At 50.0% G+C, this 14,258-nt stretch overlaps 1 protein-coding gene across 2 annotated transcripts in view; it reads right to left on the bottom strand.

Annotated features, from left to right (window-relative positions):
• RNF123 (ring finger protein 123) overlaps positions 1-14,258 on the bottom strand; it is a 47,793-nt gene that overhangs the window by 20,575 nt on the left and 12,960 nt on the right. For both annotated transcript variants that reach the window (XM_058845402.1, XM_058845403.1), the window contains exons 14-31: positions 13,383-13,475; positions 13,117-13,190; positions 12,555-12,672; positions 11,976-12,075; positions 11,405-11,466; positions 11,244-11,315; positions 10,444-10,564; positions 9,548-9,649; positions 8,267-8,373; positions 7,562-7,760; positions 6,817-6,962; positions 6,545-6,628; positions 6,128-6,235; positions 3,354-3,531; positions 2,297-2,371; positions 1,821-1,908; positions 1,474-1,561; positions 1,265-1,349 (exon numbers count right to left, since the gene is read on the bottom strand). In XM_058845402.1, coding sequence (XP_058701385.1) covers positions 1,265-1,349; positions 1,474-1,561; positions 1,821-1,908; positions 2,297-2,371; positions 3,354-3,531; positions 6,128-6,235; positions 6,545-6,628; positions 6,817-6,962; positions 7,562-7,760; positions 8,267-8,373; positions 9,548-9,649; positions 10,444-10,564; positions 11,244-11,315; positions 11,405-11,466; positions 11,976-12,075; positions 12,555-12,672; positions 13,117-13,190; positions 13,383-13,475 — 1,900 coding nt within the window. The remainder of the gene's footprint in view (positions 1-1,264; positions 1,350-1,473; positions 1,562-1,820; positions 1,909-2,296; positions 2,372-3,353; positions 3,532-6,127; positions 6,236-6,544; positions 6,629-6,816; positions 6,963-7,561; positions 7,761-8,266; positions 8,374-9,547; positions 9,650-10,443; positions 10,565-11,243; positions 11,316-11,404; positions 11,467-11,975; positions 12,076-12,554; positions 12,673-13,116; positions 13,191-13,382; positions 13,476-14,258) is intronic.

Below are 14,258 nucleotides of genomic sequence, written 5' to 3'. Positions count from 1 at the left end.
GAGGAACTCTGCTGCTGCCCCAGAGCTCCCCAGGATGGGCTGAGCTCGGTTACCACCCCACAGGACTGGTGACAGCCTCTCAGTGGCTTGGTTGTGCAGTAGGAGAGGGAAGGGACAGCCATGAGATCCCTCCTGCATGTGTGCCAGGGCTTCTCCATTGGATGAAGGATGAGAGGAACCCCTTCAGCAAGGCTCTGACACCAGAGGTAACCCTGGAAAAACAGTGCAAGAGCAGGTCCATGATGCAGCCTCAGAGACTGACACATGGGCACAGCCCCCCTGGCTTCTCTCACGGGTGCAGCTGAGAAAAACAATCACTTGTGAAGCTCTCTGCCTACAAAGAAGGGTCTCTCTAGGCAGAAGAGGGGAAGCAGGGAGCTTTCTAAAGCTACTCCACCAGACAAGAGGGCACACAACAAACTTACTCTGGAAACTAGCAACAGAGAGATCTCCTGGGCACCATGGGCAGGAGAGAGAAAAGAGAATAAGAGTGCTGTTAGAACAGATAGGCAGCTCCCTGGACTCACTATAGGGCTCACTATACACCTCCATGTGCCACCTGTCCTTCTGTCCCCCTGTGCAACTTCCCAGGAACAAAGTCTGGCACAAAGCATTTTCCACATCCCTTTTCAGAGGGGGAGGAGGAATGTATCCACACAAACCCAGAATCCATAAGGTAAAGCTGGGGACATGTTCTTCAGCTCAAGAAAGGCAACTTCTCCCCACATCTTTCTCAGAGCTAAGAAACCCCTCAGCTTAGTGACAATGCTGAGAACCAAATTGCAGTGCCAAAGGCAGGACAGGCTCTGCCAGGCTCTGAGAGATGCCAGGATAAAACACCCTGACTGCAAACTTATACAGTGCCCTGTTTCCTTGGGCACCAGCTCCCTCTCACAGGGCACCTGCTCCCTGGCTGACATGGCAGCTCTTCCCCACAGCAGCTGTTCACTGTGCGCATCACAGAGCTTTCTCCCAGGCTAAAACTCTGGTAAGGATGCAGTCCTGAGCCTCTCTCCTCTCCTTTGGAGGGCAAAACCCCTACTTATGATGGATCTTACTCACCATTTGGCATGCCCAAATCACCAGGAGAGAGGCTGGGGATGGCCAGGCTCTAAAAACCAGGCCTGGATATTTGGCCAGGAACACCCTACTTTGGCAACTATCCCAACAGCTGGCCTGGCCCACAGGGACAGCTGCTAAGGAAGAGGCTGGTCCTCCCTCAGCACCCATCACAGCCCTGAGTGCCCATCCCTGCCCCACTCACTCTGCAGGCTGGGGAGGCTGGCATCCTCAGGCTTGGTTTTCAGCAGGTGTGGGAGCCGTGTGTATCTGTACCCAAAGCCACAGCCCTGGCAAAAGAGGAAAGGAAATACCTTAAAGGCTAAAGAACAGTTTTGCTGCCACTGGAAAGTGAAATGTTCAGTGTCCCAGTAGCCCCAGGTGCTGAGAGGAGCAGGGGTGCAGGATGCTCACCCGCCACAGCCTGACAAGGATCCAGTTGGTCTGTGCCCAGGGCCGCTGCTCATAGGGAGCCAGGAGATTCTTCATCATGGAGATCCGCCTGCCAGACAGGGACACAGGTCAGCCCACAGCATTTGGGAGCAGGAGATTAAACAGGACACAGAGCATGACCCATGGAGCTGGGGCAGAGCAAAGCCACTGGTAAAAGGGTGACAGAAGGCTCCCAAATGAACTCCACCACCCTTCTGGCAACTCATGGACTCTCAGTAGTGCTTGGTAGTCCTCCTGCTTGCTCACCCAGCCCTGCCACCAACCCAGCCCCATCCCAGCTCTCCAGGAACAGGCAGGGCAGCACTTACTGCTCTTCTGGGATCCTCTCTACAGCACGCAGCGAGTGGGGGTAGCAGACGTAGCTGGCCAACGCCTGCATCAGGGAGTCCCGGATGTCTGAGGAGGAATGAGAAGGGACTAGGCCAGGCACCCAAGGACACACAGCACACCAAGGAGCACCTGAATGCCAGTGGCCAGGAGGGACTGGCCCTCATGTTCATATTGTCCCTGACATGGAGAGCATGCCTAGGCTCAAGCAGCTAAGAAAAAAGCCCAGACTGGATATGCAGGTAGCCAGGACATGAGTCCTGCTCTCAAAAGGGTGTCCTAGGTCATGCATCTACCCTGCAATAGGCAGGATAAGGACAGTGCCCAGCCTCATTTTGAATGTGGATGCATAAGCACTCAACAGATTCAGCAGACAGAACCAGCAGTAGCCTGGTTGAGCCACTGGCAGTAGCAGCTGTGACATTATCACCCCTAAAGCAGAGGAATGCAGCCTTACCTGTGCCCACAATCCTTGAGTCAGCAAAATGCTTGGCCAGGATGGCAGCGAGACGCATAAGGGTCTCTTCATAGCCTGCAAGAGAAGGAGGGAGCAGGGTCATGGCAACAGCCTGAGGGGCAGCCCTGTGGTCCCAGTGCTGCCATGGACACAGCACAGGGCATGGAATGAATTTCTGCTACAGCTAACTGCAGCTTAGCTGTGTGTCTAGTTGTCAAAACAGAGAGCTGGGAAGATACATCCACCTCTAGGAGAGCCTCTCACCTCAGTCTGCAGTCTGAAACAGTTATTCAGAGAAAGATAAAACCATGCAATTGAGTTGGATGGCAAGGGAGAAGTGCCTGATGCAGAAGAGGCTAAGCAACACAAAGAACACCCTAAGTCTATGCAGAAAAGCCATGTTCAACCTTCACACCCTGTAAAAATCCACTACTGCTCAAGTCTGCTCTTGCCCAAACAAGAGCACTTCAGCTATGTCCTCTTGGTGGGAACAGAAGCTTTTCCTACCTTCACGGGCTCTGGAAAGTACTATTTGTTAAGAGCTAAGCGAGGTCATTTAGCCAGGAAAACACAGAATGTGCACAGACGGAATCCACCTAAACACAGACTCTTGGCATCAAGTGGGTGGTTATCTCCATAGGAACATCTTCAAATTCCAGGGGAATTCGAAAGCACTCCCAATTTCTGCACTCAGAGCACATCCTCTCCCACCCAGACACCAGAAGGCTGTGGTAGAAATTGCAGAGGCAATCACACCTTAAAGCACTCCAGCCCATTCCTGATACCTGCTTGGAAACACAATCCATAGCAGCCAGTGATTTTTACTACAGCCAGTCCTGTGACAGCTTCAGACAAGGCATGGGCTCCCTACCTGAGAACAGTGACCACAGCTGACCACCTGCCCCACAGCTCAGACAAGACACTGGTGCAGCACATCACAACCAGGACAGAAAGGAAGATGCCCAACATAATATCCTTCACCATAAGGATGTGGCTTGCTTTAGATTTTATTTTTTAGATTTAGGCCAGAATCAGGAAGCTGTCCCCATCCCCTCACCTGGAAGCTCCTCCATGCTGTTGACAGGGCTGAAGTAGTTCTTGAGTGCACTGTAGCTGTTCATAGCCACACTGAGGTAGAATTCCGGCATGAAAGCGAAAAGCGAGCCCGTCCTGTCACCGTGCTCGATGGTGCGGATGCACACTCGCAGCAGCCAGTAGATATCCTGCATCTTCTCCTGCCCAGAAAGAACACAATTCCCAGTCAGCTGACAGCTTCTCTTGGGAGAAACAACAACCAGCATCACACTCACACCTCACAAACATCCCCATACTGGAGATCTTGCTCAGACATCTTACTGCTCTAAGTTCAGTAACCAGATCTGTGCCATTTGGTCTTTCCATAAAGCCACAGAAGTGGCAGCTGGAAGAAACAATCAGAGATCTCTACACCAGCCTCAAGCTCACTAATATGATGGCTTTGTCTCACCAAGCCTTGAGACCCTCCAAGCTCTACTCCTTACCAGGGCATATGCAAACACAAGGCCTGCCAAACAAGTATGTGAGTTTTATGCCAAGGACACTGCTGAAGGAAAACAGGCACTAGCACTTTCCAGAAATCTGCTGGAAAGAAGGCTGGTCCATTGTAGGGATTAAATGGGAACAGGCTGAAAGCTCACACCAACTCAGATCTTTGCAATAGGCAGCCACAGCCCTTCAGGTTTTGTGCCAGCCATTCAACCAGATTTACTGTCCTGAGGAACATCAGCCTCTTGTTTCTCTAAACAAAAATCAGAGGGTCCTAAATTAAAAACAGGAAATTTAAGGTCATCTACATAGCTTCAAGCTATAAAAATGGGCGCCACCAAAGCCATAAAAAGAGGAAATAGTATTTCATATCCTGCAATGCCAAGAAATAGCATAAGCAACAGCTACTTGCATAAAAATAGATGAAGGGTTACACTTCTAATTTAAGAAAAAAAAATAAAATCAGTGGTGCAGATAAGGCATTTCATTTGCTTAATGGCTTTTCTAAAGTGTGTTGTTACCATCTTTGGGAGACTTTCATGGGTTTATTCTGTAAATTAGACTGAACTAGTGCAAATCAATTGAACTGACTAACAGACATCCTTTTCTCAACACTGACCCACATCTCATCTAAATCGTTACTTCCAAGATAGAAAGCAACTGTGCAGAACAACATTAAGGTTTAAAAAACTGCTTTGGCTTTATCAAGGTTGAAAAAGCTGTATTTGGCTTTAAGACTTGATAACCCCAAACATCATTTCAGGTATTGCCAAGCTAGAAGAAAGCCTACACCAAGAGGATACAAAGATGTGACTAGCCAGTGAGATAAATAAATACAGTGTTGTAATAAAATAAGCTGTAATTCCCACAGGGATGTTTTGAAGGCAGAATTACGTGCTTTAAAACTACCTGTGTTTTTAAGCAGTAGCACTCCCTTTTGCCTAACTTTGAATCCCCCAGAATAAACCAGTGGCTAATTCCCTCGAGGAAGGATCAGCCTCTGCTGTGCTCTGACACCTCAGCACAGAGCAGGACTTTGCCCCCAGACAGAACCAGGCTCTTTCTCTAAAACAGCAGCAGCTGTGATCATACAGATATGACCCTCCAGTGCACACAATTCCCAGGGATGCAGGAGCTGCTGCTGATGCCTCCATTGGAAAGGAACAGGGACTTGAGATGACTTTGGGGTGGAGCCCTGAAGACAGAGGCTCCTCAGTGCAGCCACATTCTGCAAACTCACTGGGCTCCTGGGGCACATTCCTGCTCTCCCTGTGGGCCAGGAAGGCCAGGATAGCAGCAGAGGCCACAAACAGGGAAGGCTGTAACCTTCACTCCCAGATGCTGCTGATTCATCAGGAAAGGTGACACTGCAGTCCTGGTTTAGTATGACAATGGATTACCTAGAGACATGAATAGTGTTCCTGTGTGGGCCAGCACAGTAATACCTGCAGTGCACCCTGGTGATGGCCCTCAGCCTTTCTAGAGCAGTCTGGGAAGAAAGGATTATTTTCTGGCAAGCATAGGCTATGCTAATGCAGCTGGAGAGCTTCTGCCTTGCAATCCTGCTCCAGAGGGAAGGAAGGGATGAGCAAAGAGCTAACGAGTCAGGATCAGTCACTGCAGCTCTGCAGTGCTCATGAGAACTCTTCTTCCCCTCCCTGTTTACACCCTGTTTACACACAAAAGCCACAAAGAGAGACAGGGCAAGGCAATGGAAGTCAGGAAAAAATCAGCAAACTGCTTGTGACAAAACAGAGCTTTTATCCTGGAAAATGGGGAATTTGGGGGAAAAGTGACAACCTGTGCAAATAGCCACTGTTCCAGTAAATGTGGAATACACTCTCTGCATGGGAACCAAGTGAAGAAGGGGAGAACACCTCAACAAGAACCCCTTGACTTGGATCCCACAGATTCCAGGGAGAGCTGCAGTAGTGAGATCGCCCTGTGACACAATATAGCTCAGGGAAATGGTTCACAGTAGCATCTATCTTCTGACATGTCTTGAGAACTGAATCTCCCTTTAATCTGCACCCTTTTGTCTGCAGTGCCCTAAGGGAAAGCCCACAGCACCATGCACAGCTCAGATCAGATTGGGCTGATCACTATGGGACACTGGGGACAGGAGAGGGGCCAAGCCTAGAAAGAAGACTCCAAAGCACAACAGAAAAAGCAGCCTCAGAGATCATTAACATTGCTTCAGGAGCAGGAAATGCTGTGATATGTGAACCTGTGATATGTGAATCAAGCAGCAGAGATGCAGAGGCTCACTGGTCTCCTTTCAGCTGCTCATGTTATGCTCCTGCCCACCTTTGAATAAATGGTGACATTTATCCAAGCGAGGCGCCGGCTCAGGTGGTTGAGCTTCTCGGAGAAGACCTTTTGGCTCTTCAGCAGCTCCTCATGGATGTCTCTCCTCTGAAAAGAGTGCAGAGATGTGAGGGCAGATGTCACTGCCATTTATAGCATTCTTTTTCAGTGCTGGATAAACAATGCAAAAGCATATACCACCTTGGGGCTAGCTAGGGAGTACTGGCAGGGGGGGAAAAGGGTCAGCAGCCTTTCTGTGGAGGGAGTGGGAATCAGTGCTATAAAAAGCACTTATCAGTCTCAGCTGAAGCCCACAAGGCCTGATGCAGATGCTGGTCCAGTTGGGCAGCAGCACTTCACCCTGCCAGATACTGAGACTCTGCCAGAGAAGGAAGCTGGGAATCCAGAGACACTTACCCTCTTTGGGCAGCGGCTGATTTTTTCCTCTGTGTCTTTCAGTGCCATGGCATATTCATTCACATCATCTGACACACCAACCATCTGAAAAGCAGCAGGTTTCAACAATAAATAAGGGTTTTTTTCCCTTAAACATGCAAGCATGTAACCAGAACCTCAATGGAGGTTGGCAAAAGGACAGGACACACAGTCACTAAATAAGCAGAAAACAGAGCTGGTGTAGAAGCATGGGCGGCAGGGGAATGGATTCCTGCACAGCATGTACCACTCACCTTCCCAAGCTGCTGGTGGACACTGAGGTTGTACATCATCACTATCCCATCCAGGACTTCCAGAAGGGAGTTCTCAGTAATGGGCTGGTCTGGCTCTTCTGGGGGTCTGCCCAGTAAAAGACCCTCATTTCCATGGGTGCCTTCAACTGCAATGCATTCCCAGGACAGGAAGGAAGTTCTTATCAAGGCATTTTGGCACCTCAGCTTCTGCCTGCCCTTCTCTGAAGCCAAAGCCCTACTGTGCCTCTGTCACATGGAACTTTTTCCCAGCTCATGGGATTCACTAGATACCACTAGATACCATGCTACCACACCATTGTCATCTTGCTGCCTGCATCAGGCTGTTCAGATCTGTTCAGACTGACCCAAGTCATGCAAATTCCACTTCCTCAAGCCCTGTACATGCTTCAGAGGCCTGCCTGGTCCACCCAAACAGCAACAGTGCTGCTGCTGCACATGTCATCCTCTGACTGGTCTGCCTTCAGAGATAGTGTGGCTACAGCTGCCTCTGAACTGCCTTCCTGCAAAGTGTCACTGCATTTGGAGGAACCAAGGCAGCATCTCCTTACACACAGAGGGTGACAACATCACCAGTGTCATGTTCAGGATGGCAAAGGGGTCTTTTGGGTGTCAGCATGCCCTGGGAATGGGAAGGAGCAATGCTGGCAGGAAGGGGATTGCATTCCTCTGGAGAGCTGGAAGATGCCATTCTGCCAGGGCCACACCAGCACACAGCAGTACTCACTGTCCTCCCTGGTGCGCTGCTCCACGCGCAGCGTGAGCACTTTGATCTTCTCCAGGGTACCGAGGGGCCGCCGTGGGTTCATCAGGCTGACGGCTGCCGTGCTCAGGAACCGGTTGGCACGGCCCAGGGTCGGGGAGCTGAGCCAGGCAGGCCTGGCAAGAGCTCCACCAATGGCCAGGGCAGCAGAGGGGCGCTGGGACTGGAAGGAAATGAAGGGAGAAACAGTTCCAGCTGTGTTTGGCTGCCTGTTGTTCCTCCCTTGACCCTGCAAGGATGTTGGTAGAGATGCACAGTGGCCACTGGAAGATGAGCAGGCAGGGTAGCAAATGGGTAAGTCCTTCTTTCAAGGGCACATGCCAGGCACAAATAGCACACCTGCACAGCAAGAGGCTGCTCTTTCTACAGTTGCCTTGCACCTTTCCAAATGCAAGCACCAAGAGCTGCCATGGAGGGGAGGCAGCACATTCAGATCAGTGGGTAGTGAGAGAGCAGGGCCCAGAAAATTTTGCTGCTCAAACTTGATGCATCCAGGACCTCACTGATCTCCAGTGACTCCCATCCAAGTGCAGCTGTTTAGCTGACTGCCCATGGACTGCTTACAGTCCTGGCCCAACCCTGCCCTGCTGTAAAGCAAAGCCTTTCTAGACAGAGGCTGAACTTGCTGCCCCAGCACCAGGGTCCCTGCAGGTGAATAACACAACTCACCTGTGCTGCTGATGTTGCTGATTCCTCATCTTCATCAAGATCATCCATAGTCACTGCCTGCAGCTCTGCAGGGTCAATCAGGATGTTGGCTTTTGCAGCCAGGTCATCTGCACAGAGCACACCAAAGCAGCCATGAATGCAGGAGTCACTCTTCACTTACCATGAGGAAGGCTCATCCTCTTTCCTGCTTCTCAACAGCAGGGAAGCAGCCAGAAAAGTTGGATGCTCTATCAGAACAAGATCACCTGTCCCAAGCTTCCTTACATGGAACAGATTTGCCCTTACAAAAGGAACAGAGACCAAGCAGCATCAGGTGCTGCCCTCCCAGGACCCATTTCTGCTCCTGGTCCTACCAGCTACAAATAGAATAACTGAGAAACCAGCAGACAATCACCAGGGCCAAACTGGACTAGTGCAGGAATGGCAACTCTCTGCCTGAGACCATCTTTGAAGCATCCAGCTCTTCAATCCTGTTCCATGAGGTGTCCCTAAGTCACTAGGACTGAGACTCACACAGAGGAAGGCTATGCTGATGGCTACACTGTACAAAGCCTGAAGAATGTGTTCTTTAGTCTACAACTCTGACTTTAAAGCTGGCCAGGATACCTTGTAAGAAACCAGAGGAGACTGTGGTTCTCAAGGTAAGTAATCTAATTTTGAATAGCCAGGGATTAACATGAGACAGAGAAAATGGTCCTCATCTTGCAAACACACTGAGGAAGGAGAAGAGACATCTGAACCAAAAGCAAGAGCCACATTAGCCAGAAACCAGTGACAAACCATGTCCAAGGGAATGGCAAGGGATTTCTAAGCCTTGTACAAGGCAGGCTTTGGAGGCCTGGTGCCAGAGGAGTGTGCTGCACACAAACACACAGCTGTAGTACATACATAGGGCTCCTCCTCCCTGCCTAGAGTGGTGCACCAAGTAAATCCAGGGCATCCTTCACATCCAGCAGAGCCAAGCTGATGGCCAGTGCTTTGACAGCTCCCAGGCCTTGGCTGTGGTACAGCAAGAGCATCACACCAGAGGATGTGATCCAGACTATCCCCTTCCCACAAACTGCCACATGCCCAATTCAGAGTTACAAACAGTAAACTGTTAAAGAACATTCCACCTAGGAGGTGTGGTGTCTTCTTCAGAGTAATTTGAATCTCATTACAATTCAAGTCTCCTCTGCCTGAATTTAATCAAAATTCATTACCCACAGCTCCCTTCCTGGAATGTCTTGCATGAATTCTATCCAAGACCTGGATTCAGGTATTGGCAATGGGAGCACTTACCTTTCAGAGTCTTTTTAAGATGAGACAAAAGACCCCCAAGTCGCTGAAGGTCAAAATAATCCACCTTCCCATTATAGAAGAGTTGAGGAGGGACATACGCCTCTGAAACAGAAGAGGAGATTTGTTTTATTCCACAAGTCCCATGCACAGGATCCACAAAGTCATTTAAGGACTCCTAAAGCAGACCCCAGGACCCACATTTAGGATTAACATTTAGGGACAACTTTTGTTGTAATAAAAGCACAGGCCATTAAGGCAGAGGTGATTTCCACAATGGAGCAAGAATTAGATCCATGCAGAAACAGGAGCAACCAATGGCCATCAACAAGACTGCCAGCACTTCCTCCCTCCAGCCACAGTCACTGTAGTAAACTGGATCATCAGAAAACTTGGCAGCTCTCCACCTGGCTACTCCAGCTCTGCCACTTAGTCCCACAGGGATAGTAAGGCACTTACTGAGTCTAGAGAAAAGGTCAGTCTAAAGTGAGAAAAGGGAAAGCCAGTGGGGTCTAAGGGTGGGAAAGCAACTGGCACTGATTTAGTTTCCCCTTAATTCTACAGTTTGAGAACACAGAATCATATTGGGAAATCAGAAAAATATCTTCCCTGACACTCTGACTAAGGGATCACTGAGCTGCCCTTCCACAGACCTGCAATCAATAGTGGACTCTGCTCCAGAGCAGACAGGGGAATAACACACAGCACAGGTGCCCTTTGCAGGTCTCAGATCTGGATGTTAACTGGAACAGACCTGCACACAGGAACTTCCCAGAGTGACGGAAGGCTCAAGCACTTATTAGAGACATAAAATTTCCAACATCCTGGAAAGCACTGCCAAGAGGCAAACCTTGTCCTAAGCACAGAAAAGCCTGCAAAGCCTCTCCCCCAGGCCTCACCTTCACTGCTCAGGGCAGCTGGGTTCTTTGCTTTGTGGCCATCCCAGAAGTAGCGCAGGGCAGCGATGAGCCGGTGCAGGAAGCACACCATGTACTCTGGTGGGCACAACACAGTCAAGTTCTAGGGCAAGAACGAGAGTCCAGCATCAGGGAGGTGTGACAGTGCATCTCAGTCCAAAGGGCTACATGGAGCAGGCATAAACTTCTGTGTTCTTGCTAGCATCTCTAGCTAACAGCTCTGGCAGAGAGCCCAGACCTGATGGTGGGCAGCAGTTTCCACCTCCAGGAAGTCTTGGGACACTTAAACAAGCTGGTCCGACAGAGGACGAGGGGTAACACACACTCCATCACGAAAGATGGGGCTGATGATGAACACAGGGATGCAGGTGAAGGGTTTCCTACAACAGCAGATGTGTGCCTCCCAGTGCTTCACGACAACAGCCTGACCCAGAGCCACAGGAAAGGTCCTCATCCGAGCAGTGAGGAGGATGCCAAAGCCAGCAGCCCCACTGTGGCAGAGCACTCCAAAGCCACATTCCCTGAGGGGCTATAGAAGGATGTTCACCTCTCACCCAAGCATTCTCAAGGACCACTTTCCCATAAATCATTGCACAAGGCTTATCTAACTTGCCTAGTTTCTGGCCTCAGATCTTCCCCTCCTCACTCCCTGCCATATCTACACCTCAGTGGATCAACTGTTGATTCAGCAGCCCAGCCAGAAGGGTAGAGCTCCCCGCCTGAAGGTGCAGAGAGCCCTCAGGGTCAGACTTGGAGGGAGGCAGGCCCTCTGTCTGACTTACCCCTCTGTTGCTAGCGTTTTCCTGAAGAAACTTGCGGAATTTGTTTAGGAAGATGTATCTGGAGGCTTCTCCCTGGCAGAAGGAAAACCAGGTGGTAAATCTAGGATTTACAAAGCACATCATATGAAGATATTGTCACAAAAGGCCAACAGAGTGCTTACCCCTCCTCTGTCCTTGTTGTTCAGCAGCAGCTTCAGAATCTGAACCTGGAGACCTTCCACCACTAAAAGGGGGACACATGCCTGCCATCAGGAAACAAGCACTGGAGAGCTTACTACCACTTATTTGCTTACTACTGGAAGTACCCCATAACCTACACTTACTTCCAGCTGACTACTGGAACTACCCCTCTTAATCACAACTGCAGCACCCTATCCCCAGGAGAAAGGCCACCTCCCCAGCACATGGGGCCCAGGAAGAACCAGTGAACAGCAGAAGGCTAACCCCACCACTGAGAATTTTCTCCACCACCTAGGAAGAAATTAATCCATAGATGAAAAACAATGCATAGGTTTGCTCCTGCCCCATCGTGGGGGGCTGCAGGTGTGTGCAGTAGGATCCCAGCACTCCTAATATGCCATCAGAACAGAGCATGGCTGGCCCCCACCTCTGCACCACAGCCTGTCCTGGCAGGAACACAGCTGTACTTCAGGTAGTGAATGGGATTTGGAAACAGCTCCTGGCTGCACAAAAGGTGTGGGATCTCGGAAACTTCCCTCCTTCCTCACAAACCTTCAATGCGTTTCTTGAGCCGCTGGCAGCCTCTTTCATATGCCCGACGCCTCAATCTCTCCTCAGCACTCTCCTCCTTCACCTCCTTGCTCTCCTTGCCCTGTTTGGGGGACAGGCACTGATTAGTAGGAGACCACTGCACAGGGTAAATGTCTTGCCAGAAACTCCCTTCTACAACGTGAAACAGAGAGCATGAACTCATCGAAACAATGTGCTGGTTTGTGACTGACCTAAACAGGTCTCCCCCAGACTTGTAATGAGTAATGGCAGGAGATCTTTCGAGGACACCTCAGTCAACCCAGTAATTCTTTAAACACTGTGAGGTTCCCTTCCAAATCTGTTGCCACAGAAAACTGTCCCACCCACCCCTGTCTGAGCATCACACCTCAAACACTCTCTAAGGGGACAAAAAATATGACAAGAGAATGGAAAAACTACAGCTCTCATATAGTTCTGCAGGACCTGCCAGTGCTAACACAGCTGAAAAGAGGAGCCATCCAACTTCCTGAGCCAGAAAAAGATGCAGATGGCAGGCCACAACATTTCCTCAGCCTCCTCGGTGGAGATGCCTGTACTCACCTCCTTGGTGAAGCGGTTTGGCCACCACGTGGTGGGAATGAGCTCCTGCAAACCTGCCTCCTCCACACGCAGCGGGCTCTTGATGTAGAAGAACACAACGGAACGGAGCACGTCAAAGCTGTGCTGGAGTTAAAGCAAGCACAGAAGCTACAACGGGAAAAGGGACAGGGCATGTCTCCAGAGCTGTAGTGAGAGACTCCTTTCTAAACTACCACTGCAAGATCCAGAGGCCTCTGGAGAAGCCCCACACAGATATCATAGCAGCTGTCCAAATTCTACCATAGAGCTGGACTACTCTGAAAGTGGTTTTGCTCTAGGGATATTAGAGGTCAGTCAAGTAGAAATGAGCTCCTGTGTGTTACTAGGATGTGAACTATACAACACTGCTCCCTCCCCTCAAAGCAGGACTTTGTAGGGAATGGTGTCAGGCAGAGAAGACCTGAGAAATGACCTCTCAAGACAGGGTGGCTTCTGCTTCCCTGGACCTGCAGGTCCTTGAAGTGTCCTTGGCTGCATTACTGAGGGAAGAGAAAACTGAGACAGGGGGAGACACAAAGGATACAGGACATTGCTGAGTAGGTATTTCCTAGATTTCTCATGCTTCAAGACTGCAATGGTGAGCCGGAGGTAGTGGATCTAGGAAAACAGGAGAAGCAAAAGTCATTCCATCTGCAGAACATACAACTCTCCAACAGCTACAGTGTGACAAAACTGCCATCTTTGGATCAAACAACTACAGAATCTAAAACATCATGTACCTTTGGACAAGGGGACATAATAGAAGCTGGCTAGTCACAGATTCCTGGGGATTCAGAAGTGCAAACTCACTTGTAATCCCAGGTCTGGGATGATGGGGGAGAACCTGTAAGCCCTCAGCAGGGACATCAGTAGCTGCTTGAGGCACTCATGCACTTCATACTCCTGAGAAAATAAGAAACACATTGAAGAACAACAGCAAGGAGTCAGGAACAGCTATAGCTCCCAGAGTGAAACCTTGGAAGGAAGCATTCATTTATCAACTGAAAAAGCAGGTGCTCTGAACCCACAGCGTCCCTTAATCTCCATAGGAGAGAGTCCAAGCAGAAGCTGGTGCCAGTGCTTTGCTACAGGGAAACAAGTTTTTGCAGAAAGTCCAACCCAAAAGTCACCTACAAAAAGCCAAAGTCTCAGGCCCTATTTGCTGAGCAGTCATCAGTCCTCTTATTCCCTGACTCCACCCAAGATACAGTGTTGGTAGAAGAACCAACCCAGAAGAGAAAGAAGTCTTGGATAAATGTGATGAGAGAACAGTTGTCTGTTTGCATCCAACTCAGAGCCTACCAGCAGGATGAGAGCCAACTCTTCCACAAACACAGCAGTCCTACCAGAGGGTCCAGTTTCACTGCTAAGATGGTGGGCCTGAAGAAGTCATGACATTTTTCCAGTAAACTTCTCATGGCAGCTGGCTGGGCCAGTGCCCACATCTGTTAACTGTTACCCCAAAGGGCAGACGTGCTGTCTCCAAGCAGATCCCTGGCAGTGACTGGCTCTGTGTAACCACCCAAGCACTCCAGCAGCAGCAGCAGCTTCCCAGCTGCCTCAAACACGTGTCCCAGGAAGGAGTAAGCTCATCCAGCACAGATAGGAAAGGAAGTTGGAGGATGCTTTTCCCCAGCAGTGCTGGAGATGCTGAGAGTGCACTGCACACTTCTACCCCAGTCCCGC

This window comes from Poecile atricapillus, chromosome 9, assembly GCF_030490865.1.
Source record: "Poecile atricapillus isolate bPoeAtr1 chromosome 9, bPoeAtr1.hap1, whole genome shotgun sequence".
Taxonomy (NCBI): domain Eukaryota; kingdom Metazoa; phylum Chordata; class Aves; order Passeriformes; family Paridae; genus Poecile; species Poecile atricapillus.
This window is presented reverse-complemented; position numbering and strand designations above follow the sequence as displayed.